This window comes from Crocodylus siamensis, chromosome 1 (genome assembly GCF_052110815.1).
Source record: "Crocodylus siamensis isolate JL-2025a chromosome 1, ASM5211081v1, whole genome shotgun sequence".
NCBI lineage: Eukaryota > Metazoa > Chordata > Crocodylia > Crocodylidae > Crocodylus > Crocodylus siamensis.
In genome coordinates this window covers 363,196,003-363,217,311 of record NC_143395.1, presented here as the reverse complement: position 1 = coordinate 363,217,311, position 21,309 = coordinate 363,196,003, and the positions used below count along the sequence as shown (strand labels likewise).

General features: G+C 40.3%; 1 protein-coding gene across 6 annotated transcripts in view; it reads left to right on the top strand.

Moving 5' to 3' along the window:
• TSC22D1 (TSC22 domain family member 1) overlaps positions 1–21,309 on the top strand; it is a 127,899-nt gene that overhangs the window by 3,605 nt on the left and 102,985 nt on the right. For 3 of the 6 annotated variants that reach the window (XR_016438871.1, XR_016438870.1, XR_016438869.1), the window contains exon 2: positions 15,540–15,676. The exons of 2 other annotated variants lie outside the window; for them this stretch is intronic. Coding sequence is in view for 1 of the 4 variants with exons in the window: in XM_090025452.1 (XP_089881578.1) it covers positions 232–253 (22 nt within the window). In the remaining 3 variants the exon portion in view is untranslated. Of the gene's footprint in view, positions 1–231; positions 1,316–15,539; positions 15,677–21,309 lie in introns of those variants that run through there. One more of the 6 variants, XM_090025452.1, reaches the window with a different exon arrangement.

Sequence of the window (21,309 nt, the reverse complement as noted above, 5' to 3'; positions counted from 1 at the left end):
TGCTCTGTAACTATGTTGCTTGAGTATGTTGTATTTGTGTAGTAATAAGTAAGGGGGTGTGTATGTTACACGTAGCCACATGGATGGGGACTGACAAAAATACTCTTGAGTCTTATGTGCATCAGCTATACTTTGTTTCCTCTTAAATACAGTGAAATAAGTATGTATTTTTTAGGTATGTCTTACAAGCCTTGCGCTCTCTTCTGTCTCAGGTTCTTTTTTTTTTTTCAGGTTTTGTCTTATTCAGGTTTGAACCACCTGTGACCATGTGCTCTGTGGAAGGTTTTGGCCTCCAGCAGCTATCAGCCACTTCAGGCGATTGGGTTGTAGTGGGGAAGAGGGGTTAATTTTGAAATAGATTAATTTAGAGGTTGGTCTGAACCTCTGTGCTTCCTTCCCGTGTTCTCCATTGTTTATTGTCCCTTTCCTCTTCCCTTCCCTGACACTTGCTGCTTGTTGAATCCAGTGTCACTGTTGCTCTGTTCCTTTGCAGCCAATGTGCCTGTACTGTGCAGTGCCTGAGTAATAACTATTATATTATTAAAAACAAACCAAACAACCAAAATAACAAATAGCTTTGCACCCTTGCTGTTTCAAACAGATTGAGGGGGGGTGCGTGTGTGTATGCACGCACACGCATGCATGTGTTGTGTTCTTGGAGACTGTAGGGGAGCCATGTTAATTTCCAAGGCTCCTGTCTGCACAGAATGTAGCAGCCTTGGCAACAGCCATTTAAAACTGTTATCGTTTAATATTAATTGTGTCTGGAAATCCTTGATGGGATTAGGGCCCTGTTATTGATATGCATTTGGATACTGCCCATGAAGATTTGATCACTCTCCCAAAGAATTCATAGTCTGCAGTGAGGAAAGGCTGCTAGTGTTAGAGATGGTTAACCTAAGACAGAATTAAATGCCACTGAATATGCTAGAGGGCAAAAAACACCCCCATTAAAAATGGAAAGATTCATTCAGACTAGAGGTGGAAGAAATAAAGTTGTTAACTCTCTTTTGTCTCCAGTTCTTCTTTCAGTGCAGTCTTAATGAGACAGGAGGGATGTGTGGTTGGTTGGTTTGTTTGTCTTTCCTTAACTCAGGATTATTGGGTTCATTTAGCCCATTTAATTCTTAGGAATAGGGAAGGACAAATTTATCTTCTTGATGACTTGATTTTTTTAGGATGCTGACAGGTGTTTTGTTTTGTCCCGTTTTCTTTATGCTCTTTTGGTATTTGTTCTTTTTTGCTGTTGAGTGCATATATATTAGTCTCTTGTTTGAGGAAGCAATATTGTGCTTAGTGTATACTTAAGTAAGTACACAGGAAGTATGTTCATTAAGTAAAATGGTGGCATCTGGACTCTGGAATGTCAGTGTTTTATGTCTCAAGATTAATATACATACATCAAAAGTAGTTTTAAATCTGACGGGAGAATATAGAAGAATAATGTAATTGAATGATGCTGAGTGATGACATAATTGGACTGAAGAAGCTGTAAAATTCGATTGAGTGTACGCTTTTTTGGAGGGTGGAAAAATTAACTTGGGTAATATTTAATTTAAATTGAAGCCCAGCATTTACTGAAGGCATTTTATAATTGTGTAAAGATTTATCTATATCTTCTATCCTGAAGTTGTTAACCCTTCAGTTTTGTCTTAGTAATACCTACAGCACTTCTGTGCCCAATTATTAGAAGAGGGGCATACCATCTACATCCTTTAAGGAGAGGAATTTTCTCATTCAAAGCAGTACCCAGTATTTGCCAAGTGTAACTCAGATTGCCTTTTCTCTGCCACATTTTGAAATAAACTGGAAAAAGGTCTTAAAGATGAGTTGCCTGATAGGCTATCCGATGGAAAATTAATCTACAGACTTCTTTTATTAAGGAGAATATAAAAGCAATACTTGTACAGCTCTCATTAATAAGCTGTTTGCTCTGACTTCTGTTCTTAGTTTGTTAAATATGCCCCAGATATTGACACATCAAGTGCTAGGTTTGTCATCTGTCCTAATAGCTCAGTCTTGTAAAATATAGGTGGATTTCCTCCTTGATGGTAGTTATCTTTATTTTTCCTTGAGTCATGATATATACTGAGTCTCTTAAAATGCATCTTCTTGGTAATTTGTTAGATAAGGGGCTCAGTTTACTTTTAACTTGGTTATTAAAGCATGTCAATTTTGGACGTGATTATTTCATCATATATATGTATATCTAATAAGAAAGCTTGGCCAATAATGAAACTTATTTAAAAGGTTCTGAGGGTATTAAAATGGAATGGTAAATATTTTTCCATTACTATATACATGTTATGGAATGTGTCAAAGTAACACCTCCTTTAACAGTGTTTGCTTATGCCAATGAAGCATTTACAATAAGAATCAGTGTGTGGCATGACTAGGACAGTTTTTAGCTTTTAGTTTACAGTAAGTACAAAATCCAAGTCTTTTAACAGTATTATACTAATTGTTCTAAGCCTGCAGTTAATTGAACAGCAGTTCAGTTTTGTTTCAGATGTTTCAATCCTACTTATAAACATTTATGAATGAAAATGTAGAGAAGTACTGCAACAACCTTTTCTTTATTTGTTTACTTCCTGCACTTGAGGGCACTTCACATTTATAGTCACTTTCATTATTTCCCCTGTAGCCCGTTTCACCAGTTTGCGTGGAGCTTTTATTTTCCCTTCCCTTCCCCCACTCCCCTCCCACTCATTTGGCCGAAGAGTAAGAAAATGTGATTGGATCTTAGTTTGGTGGGCTTTGACTTAAAGGCATGTGTAATACTTGAAAGTGTTTTGTATCCATCTTTTAAAATGTGAGATTGTATAGTTTTGATATCAGATGGCTATAATCTTCATGGAAGGAATTTTCACTATAAACTGTGGGTGCATTAAACCCACCCAGCTGAATTATTTTGGACAAGGACTTTTAAAGTATCTTTGAGGGAAAACTATCTTAAAAACAAAAGGGTGCAATCAAAAATAGGGAGAAGTTTTACAGAAAAATGTATACATATGTGAGCTATTCAGACAAACAATAAACATGAGATTTTTGCATGTTGCCAACTCACTCTCAGACTGCAGACTGCAAGTAAAATGCATTGTGGCAAGCAAGCCAGGCGGTGGAATTGTGAAGACAGTGTACATGGAGGGTAAATCCCCTTTTCCTGAGACCTGTTCTTTGAATTTTAGTTATGCAACTTCTTAGTCCTCTCTCAAATAGGATTTTGTTGTTGTGTGTTAAATTTGGGTTGTGTGTGTACTTAAAATAGTTTAGCACTTTAATTACTCGCACTGCGCTAACAGGGTTGCTTTTAGTTAAAACATTAATCTTTAAGCACTCTTAGGCTACCAGTTTCAGAAAATAGCTCTGAAAACGTACTACTAATTTCAAAACTTGTATCCCAGAAGAGTATGTCTGAGTCTCTTAAATCTTCAAAGATTTGGCTATTTGTGTCATTTGGAAATACAGACTATGTTTACTTGCTCACTTTGGTGAATTGAGGAATTCAGTAGTGTTCCGTGGTAAAAAGAACATTTTTGCTACTATGTTATGCTGTCTAGTTCAGTTTCACTCGCCTTGGTGAACCAGAATGCCAAGCTCAGGAACTTTGTTACTTCTTTGCTATACTTGAAGCGATGAGCAAGGCAAAAGTCGTCACTTATTCCTGCCCCCTAGCTGCTGGGAAGGAATTGTCTTCCCATCATTTTGTAGGGGTCTCTTGTTTTCTTTTAGACTTGGATGCATTGGACCATGTTCATTTTAACACGCAAGGAAAGTTGCAAGGGTGTGTTGCAACACAATGTACACCTTGCCCTCAGTGCGTGGGGAGGTGGTAGTGGAGGGGGCGGGAGGGAGCAAACAAAGACCTAATCCTTTTTGTAGGAGTAGCTTTCTTTGGCACCTTTGATAGGTGTGCTTTATCTCATGCCATGATGCATGATATGGTGAGGACTGTGACGGTGGCTAGCACTTACTTCGTGGCTTTACCGAAAAGGATGTAGATCTAGTGAATTGTTGATGGTGGTATGAGAACCATACTTCAACACTGCTTGTTGGAGTATATTTCTCAGCATCTTTTCCAGGCAATAGCTTGATTTATCTTCTTCCCTTAGCCTTCAGAGGTCTGGTTTTTGGTGCTGTTCCATAATATTCTTGGAAATTGATTCATAATCAGGTCAAACCATTTCTGCATGTGTGCTTCTAAGAGAGACTTTTTCTGAGCAATTTAAGACTGAAAAGCAGTCATGTGACTTTCTCAGAGGTTGGGGTTTTTAATTTTAATTTGGTAATAATTTTATAGATTTTTAAATATTTGCAAATTTGCAAATAGAGGACTTCAGAATTCCAGAATTGGTTTGATGTACTGGTAGTCTGAAACTTGGTCCTGGTCACATACCATAATGCTGGTTGATTAAGTCCCAGTGCAATGATAAGTCTCTCCTTCCTTAGTGGGATTGTCAGGTTACCAGAAAAAATTTAAAACGGTAAGCTATTTACACTTTTAATAACGAATCCTATAATGGTTGGGCGGTGGATGCTTGTGGCACCTATGCTGCAAATAATAAATAGTAATAAAGCATTTAACCGTGGAGAGAAAATAATACAGAATGTAAGAAGACTAGCTAGAAAGGAACGGAACAGGTCTGGGAAAAACATAAGAGGTGGACCAAGCCATTAACTAAATATTAGCTTCAAGCACAGTATTATAAAGAGACAAATGTTTTGGTGAAAGAATTCCATGCAAAGCAAACAAAGTAGTAATGAGTATTTGTTAGGTATGGTCTTGATGCATGTTTCTGCCTGGATTCTTTTGGTATGTTCTATACTCGTGGTTTTGAGGATACAAGGAAAACTAGAGAGAGAATATAGAACATTATAACAAAATTGGTACAAGACTTTGAGTTTAAAATTTATAAGGAGAGAACATATTATATTTCTGTTATGTACTATTGTCTTGATGTTTTTAACAAAAGTGTCTACTGCATTTTACTCCAAAGTTATGAATATTTGAATTGCACCATAGTTGTTTGGGCTCATAATGGTTATTTTTGCATTGAATGAACTGTAAATAGGTCTTACTCTTATCCCTCTCATTTTTTTACCTTTTCCTGGCTTATTGGTACCCAGGATAGTGCAACATTAAGTGGAAATATGCTTCATGTTTTATGGGTCACTCTAAACAAGGGACTTTGATAAGTCTGTAACCTATTTCAAGGAAGCTTTAACAGTGGGTTTTCTTGCATGCATATGCAACTTTTTCCAAAATTCAGTTGCTGGAAAGTGAAGCATTCATAAGGAAGGCAACATGCTAATAACAGTTTCTGCCTCTGCAGGGGTGGGTTGGGAAGGGAAGAGGGAGAAAGGTTGAAGGGAGCCCACATGTGCCGTTACCTAGCTGCTACCTGTGGACCGCTGCTACCTGTGGACCACTGCTACTCAGTTACTTATTGCTATTCAATATATTTTTTTTTAAAAGATTCCCCCATTCATTCGGCCTCTCAAAGACAAGTTTTGTTTAATACTCAGGAGTATATTGTACATGGAAAAAATATGGGATAAGTGAAGGAGCATGATTATTCAGAATATAATAGGACAAGAAACCAAAGCCTGATGCTCAGCTAGGCAGAGAAAAGCTCTTAAGTACAAATGGAGAACAGAGTAGATTTTCAAGCCCTTTTGTTATAGGCGTTATGGCTATTTAAGAGAAGTCTGAAGATGCTGCTATGAATTGTGTAGTTGAAAGCTCTGCAAAATGTGGCATCAAATTGGGGGACAAAATTAATCTTTTCTGACCCTGACAGCTAACTCTATCACCACTCAGTCCTTGGCTTGCCAATGCAAACTGTTAAGAGAAGTGAATTGTGAAATGCTTTATGGCCCAAATGCAACCCATTCTGGGTAAGACACCAAAAGCTATTGTGTGGTACCTGTTTTTAGACCTTGGTTTGCTTTGTGGTAACAATTTTATGTGAAAGATTCCATCTCCAAATTAAGTTTAAGGGAGGTTTCAGCTGCAGGAACAAGAGGACCTGAAAGCATGCTATTCAAGGAAGAGGGACAGTCTTTGTACTTGTGAATGTAGAAAACTAATACATGTATATATTTTTTGCAATAAATAGTTGTCTGTGCTGTGTCCTGAGTGAATCACGGAAGGCCTCGTAAAAATAGGTCTTTGCTTTCTTTTTGGTGTTTCACTCTTTCTATTCAGTAGGGATGCACCGATAAAGGTTTTTTGGGCCGATACTGATGGCCAGTACCAATCCAATTGCTGATATGCAAGCCCAGCAGCTTGCGAAGCAGTGTCTGCCTGGTAAGTCTGAGGGGAAGGGGTAGAGGGGAGGGAAGGGGCAAGGGGGGTGCAGATCGAAGCCCTCACAGTGAGGGAGGGATTGGGGCTGGGGCCTGGAGCAGGGAGGGGCAGGGACAGGCAGTGCACAGCCAGAGTGAGGCGCGTGACAGAGCTGTAAGTGGTTCATCTGGGGAGAAGGAAGGATGGCTCCTGTTGCTACATGCACCCCTGAGGGAGGCATGGGGGGCATGTGCCACCACATCTGTGTGCAGGGTAAGGGCAGGCTGCTGCTGCGTGCTTGTGTCTGAGAGTGGTGCCGGGCTCTTCCTGGCAGGAGGTTTGGGCCAGGGGTGTGCTTGAGGTGCTATGGGGAGGCTGTGGTGAATTTTGAAGTGGCTGTAGCCCCCCTTCCCAGTGCTGCTGCCTGACCCAGCACAACCCCCTTAGTGGGATGCTCTTGCCTCTGAGCATGCAGTGACAGCCTGCCTTCACCCTGCACGCAGATCCAGGGGGCACATTCCTCCCTTGGGGGTGCACGCAGTGGCAGAAGCCCACCCCCCATGCCCCTTGGATGAGCCTCTCACAGCTCCATCCTGTACCCCACCCCTGGCCAGACAGCACCTGCTGTAGCCCTTGCCCTCACTGTGGGGGTTTCAGTCTCCTCCTACCCCTTCCCTATAGATTTGAAAAGCTGGCCACTGCTTTTCAAGCTTCGGGGGTACGCTCCTGGCTGTATGTATGCTGTGGCTGTGCTCGTGCACATGGCTTTTATCAGCGACATTATCGGCCCCATCAGCCAAAAAAAGTGGATTGCTGATCATGTCAGTTTTCCTCTTACCAGTACAATATGGACTGATATATCAGTGCATCTCTACTATTCAGAAGTCACTTCTGAATTTCCTTTCCTCCTCTACAACTTTAATTAATATTTATTGGTTAGTAATTATACATCAATCCAGTTAACTTAATAGTATTCATCTACTGATTTGTACTCTAATAAGTAACTTCCTGGTGTTTCAGTTGCCTTTTTCAAACAATGATCTTTGTGAATTTTAGAAATATATATATCATGGTTAAATGTTGCTACTTCATGTTTTAAAATGATGGTAATTGCTGTGTGAATTCTTAAAATTTTTAGTTGGGTCTTTTTTTTAACTTGGATGCATACAAGTGGCATCTTCTTGTGTTAAACACCTGCTTCCTGTGTGTATTCAAAGCCATGTTTTCCCAGCATAGTAAGCAAATAAGACATGTACTTTCAGAAATTTGGGTATCTGAATCATATACGCTGAAAGTCTGACCTGACTCAGAAGTGCTGAGCATGTACAACTCATACTGGAATCGGTGGATCTCCAGGGTCTAATCTAGATGCTTGATTTTAGGTGTATAAGTTTGAAAATTTGTCTTAAGTCTAGATTTTTTTGCTAGTTCTGCACTGTTGTCAAACCTGAAGTATAGGTGAGGCGAGCTTTGCTTTTGCTTGCACACAACTCTTGACTATAGTTGAATTACTAGAAAAAAATTAAACCTTTGGTACCCCTGCACAGCCCCACTAAAGGGGATAATGTGGGCTATACTATATGTAAATGAGGGTGGAGTTTTGAAGGGGGTGGGTTGAATACTTCAGGAAGCAGCATAACTTCACTTTATTGGATCTAATCGTTTGAAAAAAAAAATTGGCTTTATAAAGTCAGGAAATATGGAATAATTGAAATTATTATAAATAGATACCAAGAGCAAAGAAAATACTGCCAAATAATTGAGGCCTAGCTGTGGAGACATAGTGAAGATTAGATGCGTCTGCTCAGGAGCAGGTTGCTGACTGCAGTTAGAGTTTGTTATAGCTTGTGGTTAGCCCAGTTGAGTACTTAAGTACTGTAGACTGCTAGACCTTCATCCAGTAAAGCACTTGCATTCATGTGTGACCTTAAGCACACGTGTAGTCTCATTGTTTTGAATGGATGGATGGTTGGTTGATTGATTTCGACAGGCTTATTTTATTCACATTAATATTTTTATTGGTTTGGATAGCCAGTGAGAAGCTTGCACAGCTTCTTTTTGGTTTCTGATTTCTTTAAATATACTATAAAATACCCAACTCCAGGGCCTGTTGCCCAAGTGAATAACGAACGATTCTGTGAAATATGGAGATTGCACCATGAATGAGGTTTCAGGGCTGAGGTTGTGGGTTCCACAGCAACTTGAACTTGTTCCTGTTGTGTACATGTAATGTTAGACGAACTGTTAATTTTGTTTTAAAATCTATGTGGAGAATGGTAATTGCAGAAGATCTATATGGCTATGTGGATTTGAACATAAAGTATTATTAGCGACTTACTTACTATGCGATTTCATGGAAATAGTGACATTGGGCAATGTCTGCAAAATCCATGGGGGGAAAAAACTTACTGAAAATAAAATAATGGCTCCCTAGTGGGAGCCAGCAGTCCTTATGGCAGCTGTGCCTTGGCTGCACAGCCTATGTGGGGGGTGAGGCTGCTGGCATAAAGTGGAGCAGCCAAGATGGTGGTTGCCCCACCCCTTGCTGCTGGTTGGCTGAGAGGGCTGCTTGTTGTTTGACCCTCTCCTTTCCTCCAATCAGTGGTGAGTTTTAGGGCCTTATGGTAGGCATCCTTCTTAACCAGTCACTGGTGAGGGGTGGGTCCACTGAGGCCCTTCAACCAATAAGAGGTGTGGGAGGGGGGCACTGCATTAAGCATGCAAAAATGGTGGCCAGTTCTGCAATCTGCCCATGAAATCAACCTCCTGCCTCCTTAATTTGGGTAGGTCCCTAAGTATTATAGGCATACTGGAAAGTTTATTATATACTGTATTTATTCAACTATGAGAAACGTGACTATAAGATGACCTCCCAATAATTACATTCCATATATGGAAATTTTATGAATTTTGGTTATAATTTTCCAGGTGTAGAATCTATTAGAAGTTTGCCTTGAATTTGTCTACTTCCCATTGCTGCAGCAGGGAAAATTAAATCTGGGGGGGGTCAGGTGGCCCCCATGCCCTCTGCCACAGCCAACTTATTCCCCCTGCAGCCCTCTTTCCCCACCCCCCTTTACTGTTAGACTCTACTCCCCCTGAGCACATGGAAGTGAGGGGCAAATTGGAATGCACTGACCTCAAAATGAACAGACCTGTAGCAATTTGCATGTAGGGCAATTTCTGCAGGTACCCACTGACTTAATTCACCCAGAATTTATGCATTTTATTTTTATTTTATTTTTATTTTATTTTTTTAAATTGCTGCAAGTTTTATACAGGTATACCATAAACATACTCTTAAGCAGAATTTTTTTTTTACCTATGTGTATATAGCACAAACTATGCATGATATTAGTCAAAAGCCAAAAGGCTCATGATTTATTGTATAGTTCTTTGGCTGGGCCCCAGCAGAGTCAACAGTGTTTCAAGCCATGGTGACCCTGTAGCTCAGCACTGCTCATTATGTGCATGTACTGTAAATATTTCCCCTCCTCCCCCAACAAAAGGATCTACATGCCAATTAGCTCCCATGCATGACTGGAACCAGGAGTTCTTGTCATGAATCCTGGGATCCTCCAAAAATGTACTTTCAGATTAGTCATAGGGCAAGCTGCTCTGGCTCTACGTCATGGAGGGTGGAGACACAATCATATGTGACAGACTGAGAGAGAAGGCAGCAGAGGGATTTTGGCTGAACTGTTTGGGGTCTCATTTGGTGATGTTTGCCAGACATTTAAGGCTGGTGAATAAACAGGAATTTTTGGAAATGGAAAAGAAAGGCACAGCTCAGTTGTGGGAGTGAAGAGGAAGTAGAAATGTATTCAGTGTAGTTGCTTACCAGAGCTTGAAAAAGTCAGGTCTCTGGGGAACTACTGTATATCTCATTCAATCGGTTTGCTCTAACCCAGTGGTTCTCAACCTCTTTTGTACCAGGGACCCATTTGTAGATATCAGTGGCCAGTCCCAACCCAGTGCCCCTTACTCCTGACCCACTGCCCCCTGCCAGGCCCCATGTGTGGGGCAAAGGGTGGGTGTGTGGGGGGGGGCAGGGAGGTGGGGCATGTGGGGGCCCCAAGCAGCCCCTCACAGGCTGGAACTCTGCCAGCTGCAAGGGCAAAGCCCCAGTTTTCCACGCGTTTCTCTCTTTAAAGGAGAATCCATTTTTTAAAAGTTTGTTTAGTGACCCTTTCATATTTTCTTGTGACCCGCTTCTGGGTTGCAACTCATCTCTGTGGTAGGTTCCCATCAGTCTCTCAGCCTTTTTGGCTTGGATCGAGAGCATTTTTGGCACCAAAGGAAAGATGTTGGGGCTGATTCTGACTCTTCAGGTGCTGGGCTGGTATTGCAGTTCCCCCATGTTTGGCGCCAGTTCACTGCAGAGGGATCACCTGCCCACTTTTTGTACAGTTGCCCCATATGGGTCATGTTTTTTATAGTCATGCTCAGTGCTGGCTGCATTTAATAAACTTCAACTTTATAGTTGGTTTCTATTACTGAGCGCAAGCTTTTGGCAGCTGTTTAACAACAGACAGTTCATTTAATAAGGTTTCCTTGTATGTCAGTACAGGATGAGGGGCTGACTGGAGGAAAAAACCTCAGCTCGTATTCAAGTACAATATATCCAGAATATCATTTTGAATACAAACTGAAATGCAGATTGAATTCCAATCAGTTGCTATTACAAATGCTGAATTTTATTTATAACTGATGCAGCTTAAAATAGGTCATCAACACTAGCTGCTACTTATTCATATGCTGATATTTAAAATATGTTTATGTATTTGTTTTAAAACTGGTAGAATTTGTCTGCTTCTCAAATCTTGTTAAATTGCATGAAAACAGGGCCTCTTTGATTATCTTATTCTTGAGTTAGCTATGAGTGCTCATTTGAACCCTTTAAGACTATGATCTATCGTGAAAATGCCCTTTTAGCTTTAGCTAAACTTTCAAAAACTTTAAAAACCTCACTATGATGCAGGGGGATCAAATCACCTTCAAGAATGGATATAATTGAGACTTTCATTAAACTTTGTCTGACCTCTTAGTTTTCCTAGCTGGTCTCACTTTCTTATAGGCAGGGTTTATCTAATGTTAGATGGGATGTGTGATTACTGGTAATCATAACTTACATAAGAGGAAGGGCAGAAATCCATAAGAACCAAAAAATAATTGTATTATTTTTGCTTTCGTGCATGTACAATACAGTTGGAATGAATGTGAAAGCACTAAGTAAATAATTTAAGTAATTAATTAAAGTATCAGATTATTACTTAAATGAAAGCCTTCAACTTTTATTTCTTTACACAGAGGTTACTTTTAAGTTCCTCTGATTTAGGATGCCTTCACCTTCGCGGTTGGTGGAAGTAGAATATCTTACCAATAGAGAAGTGGTTCTCAACTTTTTCTGTACCAGGACACATTTGTAAACATTGGCCACTCCTGACCTGCTGCCCTCCCAGTGTGTGGGGCAGGAGGTGGGTGTATGGCATGGAGGGCCCCAAGCAGCCCCTTGCAGGCTGCAACTCTGCCAGCCTACAGGGGAAACCCATAGTTTCCCATGCTGTTCTCCTTTCAAGGAGAATCCATTTTTAAAGTTTGTTGATCCTTTTTTAAAGTTTGTTCACCACCCTTTCATATATGCTTGCAACCACTTTTGGGTCACGACCAACAGGTTGAGAAACGCTGCAATAGAATATAAAACCTGTACTTATTTTAAACCCCAAACTGTGACTGTATTGCAGCTTTGAAAACTTTTTGGTCTTTTAAAGGGCAAATGGAATAGCAAACTAAAATTACTGAATCAGAATCCAGTTCTGTTTAATAATTGTTTGATACATGTTTAATTGAATCTAATATTGTGGGAGACCTGACAACAGTATGAAACAACTTTTTGACAATCTTTTCTGACTAAACTTGCTCCTAGAAGTTTTCAGTGCCAATATCCCTTTGTCATCAAATTCCTGATGTCATCAGGAACTTTGACCAGAAGGCACAGCAATCATATTGAAAGACCTAGGCCTTAATCCTGTAGCTCTCATTGCTGGTCAGAGTACCCTAAATCAATCATATCTTTGTTTAAAGAAGAAAAATTTGGGGATGCAAACCTTTTTGTTGTTTCAAGGTCTGGGTAACTCACAGGGAGGTGTGCAAAACACAGTGTGTGGGCTGGATCTGGCCTGCCAAGTGATTCTGTCCAGCCTGTGTTAGGTCCTTCAGCCCCACCTGGCCTAAGCACAGGGGTAGGCCCTGGCCATGGTGCATGTGGTCAGTCTGCATGCTGTTGGGTGTGGAGGTAGCACTTGGCATAGCCCACCCTATCCCCGCACGTGGCTCGGACACACTAGGAGCTCTAGTGCTCTGACTCGGCTTCCTGGCAGCAGCCACCACCCAGGAGCATGTATGTGCCTCACCACTGCTGGGCCCATGCCTTGCTGCCTGGGAATCCTGGCCCATCTGCCCCACCTCCACCACCAGATGGAGTGAGTGGGTGGGAACGGTTTCTATGAAGACTGGTTTGGGACCCCAGTGGGCAGCAGGCTCTCAGCTGAGCAGATGGGATGGTGCCATGGGCGGGCAAGGAGCAGTGCCTGGGAGTTGGATGAGCAGGCGGGGCTGGGGCTGGGATTGCAGGGTGGTGACAGCACAGGACTGGGGCCTGGAGTAGAACTGTGATCTGCAACGGTAGATCATGTCCTTGCAACGGTTGGGAACTGCAAGGCAGGGAACTGGTGCCTATCACAGGGATGTGTGGGGAGAGAATTGCAGCTCTGCCCCAGGCCCTAGTCCCACACTGTCAGTACCCCACGATCCGTGCCTCCCTGTTCTGCTCCAGGACACAGCTTCCCACTCACCTGTGGCCCCATCCCATCCCCCCAAACTGAGTGCTCCTTGCCCATGGGGCCTCTGGCTGGTCTACATGAATATTGTACCTGCCTGCTCAATCAAGAACCCCTGGTGGTGAGTGCAGGGCAGGCAGACCCAGGTCTGGATAAAATGAATTGGCATTCCCTGCCCCCCACCCCTGCCTGCAACAGCACTCTAAAATGCCAAAGTGGTCCTCTAGCCAAATAATTGCTCCCCACCCCCCCGGGGTTAAAACATCCATCCATGGTATGGAGACTAGTAGAAACAGAATTGGTATAGCATTTCAAGGTAGCATGATTATCTAGTCCTCTTCAGAATTTTTTTTTTTTTAATGGAACTTTTGTACAAGAATAACTTACAATCCAAGTTTGTGTTAGGCTAATGTTTTTGTAGATCTGAAATTTTTTAAAAGAAGTTTGACATTTAGACACATTTTACTTTAAGTATGATTCTCCTGAATTTTCTTAAGCTGGCTGTGTATGCTGAGCACATATTATGAGGCTTAGTTAAGGACAAAATACTTTTTGTGGTATGTTAATAAGTATTTTCCTCACTAGGCAGCTGAAGCAGAGGTCAAGATAATTAATTGCTCTGAGGCTGATTCAGCTGTAGCTTAGGAACTGGTGATTCTGATTCTTAACTCTGTTTCTAGACTGTGAAGCCACAGTGAGTAAAAACCTGGCCCCACTGATGTCAATGGAAACATACCTGCTTCCTCATTAGAAGGTTAAGGATTTAATTTTAAGCACTTGTGCAGTAAATTATTAAACTGCTCAGATAATGAGTCTGAGGTACAAGTACTCAGTAGATCCATATACGGCACTGCCAACTGCTACCTTTATAGGTATAATATCCCAAATTGAGCAAAATGGAAGTTGTTTATAAATTGTTTTGGAGAAGGTGCAAAATATTTATTCATTTGCTTTCTGCAGGTTTTTCTTTCCAAGTAAGTGGGATTATATTTAAAATGTGTGTATTTTGTTGTAAAAAGGAACATAAGGAAAATATTTAAGTGGTGTTTTGAATTTCTGACCTTTCACAAATCTGTGTATTTAAGTAGGTACAATTGCTGATAGTGGGATCTTTGTTTGACTACTTTATGACCCTGTTGTGCTAAGTATTATATGGGCAGAGTGATGAGATGGTCCCCAGAGTTTACAGTCTGTTATAGATGCTATTGCTGAACTTCTTGGGAAATTTCTGTGAAGAATTAATGGGACTGAAACTTGAACATTGGTATTTTGATGTTTTTAGATTCTGTTTTGGGAGTTGTCAGAATCTTAAAGCCTTCCATTTTCTTTAAGAAAATTAGGAAAAAGGTAAAAACTGCTACAGTATTCTACTTCTGTTATTTGTTCCTGAATGAGTTTGTGCCATCAGATGAATGGCACTGTCTTAGAACTTTGCATAAATGTTTATATTTTATTTAAAAAGGCCACCATTTTGTTGTGATTAGTGTAGTTTATCATGTCTGCTCTTTAGGTAGTTAACTAACTCTCCTTTCAGGCCTGTGTGTGTTCTTGCTGCTGTTTGCTTATGCCAGAATGCAGAGAGATGTAACTCAGCAGCCATGTTGCTTCCTCTTGCACCGGAAACTAACATATATATGAAAGAAAAATCTTGTTAGTGGGACATCTCAACTTTCACTTCTAGAAAGGTACTGAGGAGTGGAAAACAAAAATGTAAAAGATAACTGTGAGCAATGAGTGTCTTAATTGTTTTATTAATTTATTTTCTGAATGCAATTTTTTTTGTGTTTTTACATTTCAGTGTTCTTAGATTGTATGCTGTCAGCATCTCTCAGACTTGCAGAACAGGATTTCTTAATGTGAATACTGCTAGGGAAGATGGTATCTAGCTTTTTCTCATTCAGTGACTTCAGATACCCATTGACAGTTGTGTACTAGTCTGAAAATATCATGGACAGAGTTTTAGTAACAATACTACAAACTGCACAGCAGAAACTTTAACGCTATGTACATACAGGTCTACACAAAGCAAATTGTATTGAGAGTTTGCCTAAGTTTATCTATTTAAAAAATGAAGTAGATCTTCACAGTTCATCTGCAAAAGACTCTGTAAGTTTAAGAATTTTATTAAGATTATAGGGATACTAACTTAAAAATCCTTTAAAAATCACTTCTATTAAGCTCTAATATTTAAAAAATTGGAGGTCCTACTTCATTTGTTTGCCAAAACACAAAAGATCCTGTATTTCCTACAGATATTGTTGATCTAATGAGTCTGTGCTTTTTCTGGTTGAAGGGATATGTTCTCTTTTTAATGTTTTAATTTTCTGAACAGAATGCTTTTTCAAATGATAACAACACTTGTTCCTTCTCCTCCCATTTTCTTCAGTGATTTTTTTTGTTTTTGTTTTTAGGATGCTCCATATCTCTCTCTGCATCATGCTTTACATCAGTTGAGCAAGAAATCTTTCATGCATTGTTAAGTGTTGGTCACTAAGTTTTCCTACAGAGAAAACGAAAATGGAGTATAGGATCTAGTATGTAAACAAAGGTATGACATGTCTAAATGTGATTTAAAATTTAGATTGCTCTCATACTAAATATTTCATCCAAAGTCTTAAACATCTAGAAACATGTTTGCAAAGAATTTCAGATTATAAGAGTCAGAAATCTAAAAGATATTAGGACCATAAATACTGGATGTTCAATTCATATTTTTTAGTACTGATGTGATTTTAAAGTGATTTCAGGAAAAAAAGTGATGTTAGAAAAGTATCCACCTAACTGGATACTTTCAAGAACAAAAGTGGACCTGATGTTGCTGTCGGTTCCAGAGAAATAGATGATACAGCGTGCAGTTGAAAGAACACCAAGTAACCTGGACTGGAAGATTCTTCTAAAACTGCACATAATAAATTTTATTTCCCCAAAGTAAACAGAATGAGGAAAATAATTTAAATACCTTCAGCTTTGTGAAAACAACCTTTAGAAAAATGGAGACAATTAGATTTTTTTTTTTTTAATTTTACTTCACATTTTGCTTACAGATCATTTTAAAGGTATTCTTTCTTTGAAATGACTGAAATGCAAATGTTTTAACACTAAGAACTTGAAAGTAAAATTGTTTTTGCTTTTTTAATAAAGCAAATGAAACAAATTAAATATCTTATACACTGGTTGTGTGTTGCATTAATTTAATTTTTAATATTCTTTCACTTGTAATGATCAAAGATATAGGAAATAAAGTGGTCTACAATATGTAAGTTTTACATTGTGTCCTTCTGAAGAACAGATTATTTGACAGGACTTTTTTGACAAGCAAAAAACCCCCAAAAACAAACAAACAGAAGCACTGACATTACTTGACTTCTTACAGTCTTCATATGAAATTCTCTTTCAGAATGACTTCCTTTAATTGGTGGCACAACGAGAATGATACGTCATTATTAGTTGATTGCTATAGAGTAGAAGTATTTGATGAGAATTTGGAATGCTGTCCAAATGAGAAAAGTAAAATGGGTTTGGTCATATGTGACTTATACTGGCAGAATAGTTATTGATGATGATTGGTCTTGGCTGAGGTAGGCACACAAAACGGATAGCAAGATCAGTGCATGTATTGACACTTACTTCTGGTTTCTTCTTTTAGTAAGATTCCTTAGGAAAAAGAAGTCTCTTGTGATTTTTTTTTTTCTTTTGTTGTTGTTTTGCTTTGATCCTTAGAACTGACCAAGTAGTTTTAATTAAAGTAAATAGTATAATGCAGTTGTATTGTCATAACTTCTGTAATTAGGATATTAATCTCCTATCAGTTTCCTTGAGAGAGACGTTCTTTTATTTTGTAATCCTAAATATGCGCACATTATAATGTACATAATCACGGTGACCTATTTTAATGCTTTTTAGAATGTTTGTGAATATTTTAAAACTTGAGATTTTGCTGTGGAAACATACTTATGCAGAAATACACTTTGTGTGCGAACTTGTACTGTGCCTATTTTTGCCTCAGAAATCTGTCATTATCTTATTCACATACAGAGTTGTGTTTATGATGAATTATTTCAACTGCAGTGATTGAGGAAACTCATGTGTAATATTTTGCTATAAAATGTTTTCAGTTTTCTGACTAGGTAGTTCTTTTCTTATTTGTAAAACCCACATCAGAATTAACTTAAGTTTTTGAATTAGTGTAGCATTGCCATTTTTATCATCAGTTGTCTCTTAGGGCTTGTTCACCAGGGGAAATCAAATGGCATAACTAAAGCAGAATAACCTCCCACTGTGTAGTTACTTCCATCTGGACATCCATTTCCTTTCCTCACCCCACTTTCAAAAGTGTCTTTATTCAGGACCCAGAGGAACAGACATCCACCTTCAGCTTCCTCTGTGCGAAATGGAGTTTATTTTCTATCTATGGGGACTTTTGCCATATTTCATTTTCTCAGCCTGAGGAAGATCCCGTGCCTGAATTCTTGCAGAAAAAGATAATTTTTTGTGATATCGTGGTCTAGTAAAAGGTATCATCTCTGAACCAAGAGTTCTAGAGTTCTGTATTTCTAGAATTATTCCTGCTCTAATTACTCTGCAATGCTGTGTCCATGCCTGGGCTGACTTTTTTGTGATACTTGTGCTTGCTTATTTCCCTCCGTAGGCAAATCAATAACATAGCTGTGTGCTTTTTTAGTTGTGTTGTTTTTCTGGGTTTTTTTCCCGCTAGTAGACATTTTTTTTTTCCTCTTGCTCATAAGTTCTTACTTCTGGTATTCAGCATGGCTAAAAATGACTAACATCTACTATCTATTAGGAATACATCATCAGGTACTGATTAATTTCACCTACATACTGCTTAAGAGGGGATGGAGAAAGAAGCCTGTCATGTTTTGGAATAAGTTTCTGTACTTTTCTCTTCTGACTGAGAGTAGAAACGGATGTCATCTGATGTCTCATTTGTGCTGTTATTACAGTTTTTATGGTGGCCATGTGATGAGCCAATAGACATCCTTACACACTGTTGCATCACATCAGGGACCATAGCACAAGGTAGTGTAAAACAATGCCACTTCATTGCAGTAGATGTCTATTTGCGCTGTCGTGGGAGCATGTGGTCAGCTTGATGCTGCCTGCATCCTCTAGCCTCCCCAGACAGCTGCTCTGGGTGCTTTAGGATCTGATCCTGTACTTCCCAGGAATTGCCACACAGGATTTCTGCCCCCCGCCCCCAATCCCAGAGACTACCTGCTTGGCTTTGCTAGCTTACAAAGCCGTGTCCTGAAGAATCTTGGGGTGACTGTAAGCAGGGAGAGTCAGGGTTTCTAGATAAAAGACCTGCCCTGGGATTTCCAGGGGCACCTCTCTAAGCAAGGAAAGCCCATACAAGTCCTGGCATGGAGGCTTGGGACTTGGGTAATCCCTAGCACATTGGGACCTGTACTAGCTGATGCTTCATATGGAGGCACAATTCACCATGGGACCTTGCAAAGAGGTGTGGGGTGGTTCAGAACCCAGGAAACTCCCCATGCCACCACAGTGATTTATGCCTCTGAATAAAGCATAGGTTGGCAGGGTTGACAGGGGACCTAGTATGGAGGCACCTGGTGCTGGGAATTTGCTGGGTCCCATGCTCTCCTGTACCTCTGTGCATATAGCAAAGGATGCAAGGAATCCCTGGACAAGGGGAACATGTCTTTTCTTGTCCCACATCAGACAGTTGCCTGATATGGGGCAACAGGCAGAGCAGTATGTTTCGCCCAATAAAGCAGATCAGCTTTGTGTGACAGGTCCTGGCACAGGTAATCAGTTTGTTTGGTGATATCTGTTTTTACCTTGAGTGCTGAAGAAAGAAGGTGCTGCTGTTGGTTGAAATTTATTTGGCTTGCATTTGAAGACTAATCGCTTGAGGAAAAAACAAGTGAGGATTTCTTACCCTTATAGGCATTCAACTATGGCCAACTTATCTTAAATAAGGTCTTTCACCATATCAGTACTCCACTGTCCCATTATCAATTTTGAGGGAACTAGACTGAAGTTAAAAAAAAAAAAAAATAAAGTGCAGATTCACTGTAGGCTCAAGCTGGTAAAGAAAGGGGCTGTTAACACTACTGGTTTCTGTCACTTTATGCGGGTTCTGTATGTGCGAATTCACTCATGCAGTGACCCTATTGATACTAAAAATTCGTTATATTTGAAGTAAATTCAGTCTTATGCGATTGGTGTGGTCAAAGCCTGCAGTCAGCTGCTTTGTGCGGTGCATTGTGAGAGTGATGCGCATCAAAATACAGACTCCCATGTGGATCTGTGCTCCTCGCTCTCTATGTTGTGTTTCTGTAGTTGCCATTCCCATTATGGTAACATTCACCACCACCCTGTTTTTGTGTACTGTCTGCTGTTGGCAAGTACCAAAATTGTCTTGTAAAAGTGGTAAAAATGGATCTGGGGGTCAGCACAGTTGAGGTCTGGGAACTTACCCCTATTTGTTACATTGTAAAGTAGTTCCCTTTATGTGAATTCAAGTTATGTGCCATTTTCCAGGAAGGCATGTACAACATAAAGCAAGGGAGAGCTGTATCTGGAAAGGTGTGGACAGATACCTTTTCCTGAGAAAGGAAACTCTTCTCTGTGCAATGTATTACGGTGTGAGCCCACACATAGTCTAGGCCCTTTGCTTTCTGAACAGGTCAGACTGGTTTTGGCATTTTCTGTTCACTTTGGGAGCTTGGGACTGGTGGTAACTACTATGAACAGATAGCAGTCTTAAACCCAAATTGGCTTTGAAAATCAATAGTAGGGACAAAGTAAAATGTGTGCGTCTGTATGGGGTTAGTTGTTTTTTGTTTCTTTTGTTCATTCCTGTGCATGTGTAGGTCTGTCCTACCTAGGAACTTTCTACCTTTTTTTACCTCCCTCTACTGTATTGTCTGTATTCCACCTCCCTCCCAGAAACTTGATCCTCCCTAAGCCCCTAAACAATTGCTTTCATGTAGCCAGAAGTTTTATCTCAATTTTGTGGGCTTGTACCCTGCTGACCAAAGCCAGTTTGAGGTCAGCAGGAAGCTCAACCATTCTGAAAACCAGTAGCTTTCCTGTTGTATAACAGTTGTGCACTGTTTGCTGAGTGTGTGACTTCTAGTCTTTCTACTTTTTGGATTTCTCCCTCGCTCTTCCTTTCCCTGCCTTCTCCCCCCACCCCTGTGTACTCTGTTCCATTAAGCCAGTTTAGTCATACAGTAGTCATAAATTATTATGGATCAGCTCAGGGTTGGTCTTCAGTTTTATCACCAGCTGTGCCTGCCTGTTGGGTTTGATGTAAGGAACTTGGGGATGGAAAGAGTGGGTTCAGGGCCAATGTGGGGTGGGGGAGGAGGCCCACTCCTTCCCTCCCCCAGCTGCTGCTGCGGCCATGTTGGGTGAGGCTGGCTTTTCCCCCGCCTGGCCCCCCCCATTGGGCCCAGGCCTGCTCCCCTCCCCTTCATGTTGGGCCCAGCCCGCTCCCTGCCCCTTGATACCTGCAGGGAGAAGGGCGGGGGGGGGGGGGGGGGGGGGGGGTGAGCCCTACCGCTCCATCCCCTGTGTCCCCACTATCATGGCTGCAGACTGCCTTCTGCCAGAATGCTGCTTTGTGCTCCGTTTGGCTGTCAGCCAATCGGAGCGCGAGTAAAATGTTACAGACAGACTTAGGCTTTTATTAATATTAGAATATATTTATATAGATAGGTATATAATGTACATACACAATAATAATTTAAGATTATACACGTGTGTGTGTGTATATATGTGTGTGTGTGTGTGTGTATATAAATAAAAAATAAATACACGTGTGTCATTCATATATGTATAATCTTAAATTATGAGATTAGAAGTGTACTGAATATTAAACATTTACCTCCATGATTTAACAGTTTGAGCAAACAGTGGTTGATCAATGAACTTGAATGGCTTTTTAGCACCAGTCAGGCTTGTCATGAAGCACTGTTAGCTTCCTTGATTAAATTTTTTTTTTTTTTTTAGTTAGGGGCTTTATTTCCCCCCTCTGTTTAGTTGAGCCTTTTGCCTCCAGGAAAAAGTATTATATAAGCTACTGAACTATTCAATAATTAATTCCCCTTTTTTGGAAGGGATATGAAAAGTCCATTAACTTTTATATTAATTGCCGAGTATTGAGGCTTCGGGGAAAGATTTTTCTGAATC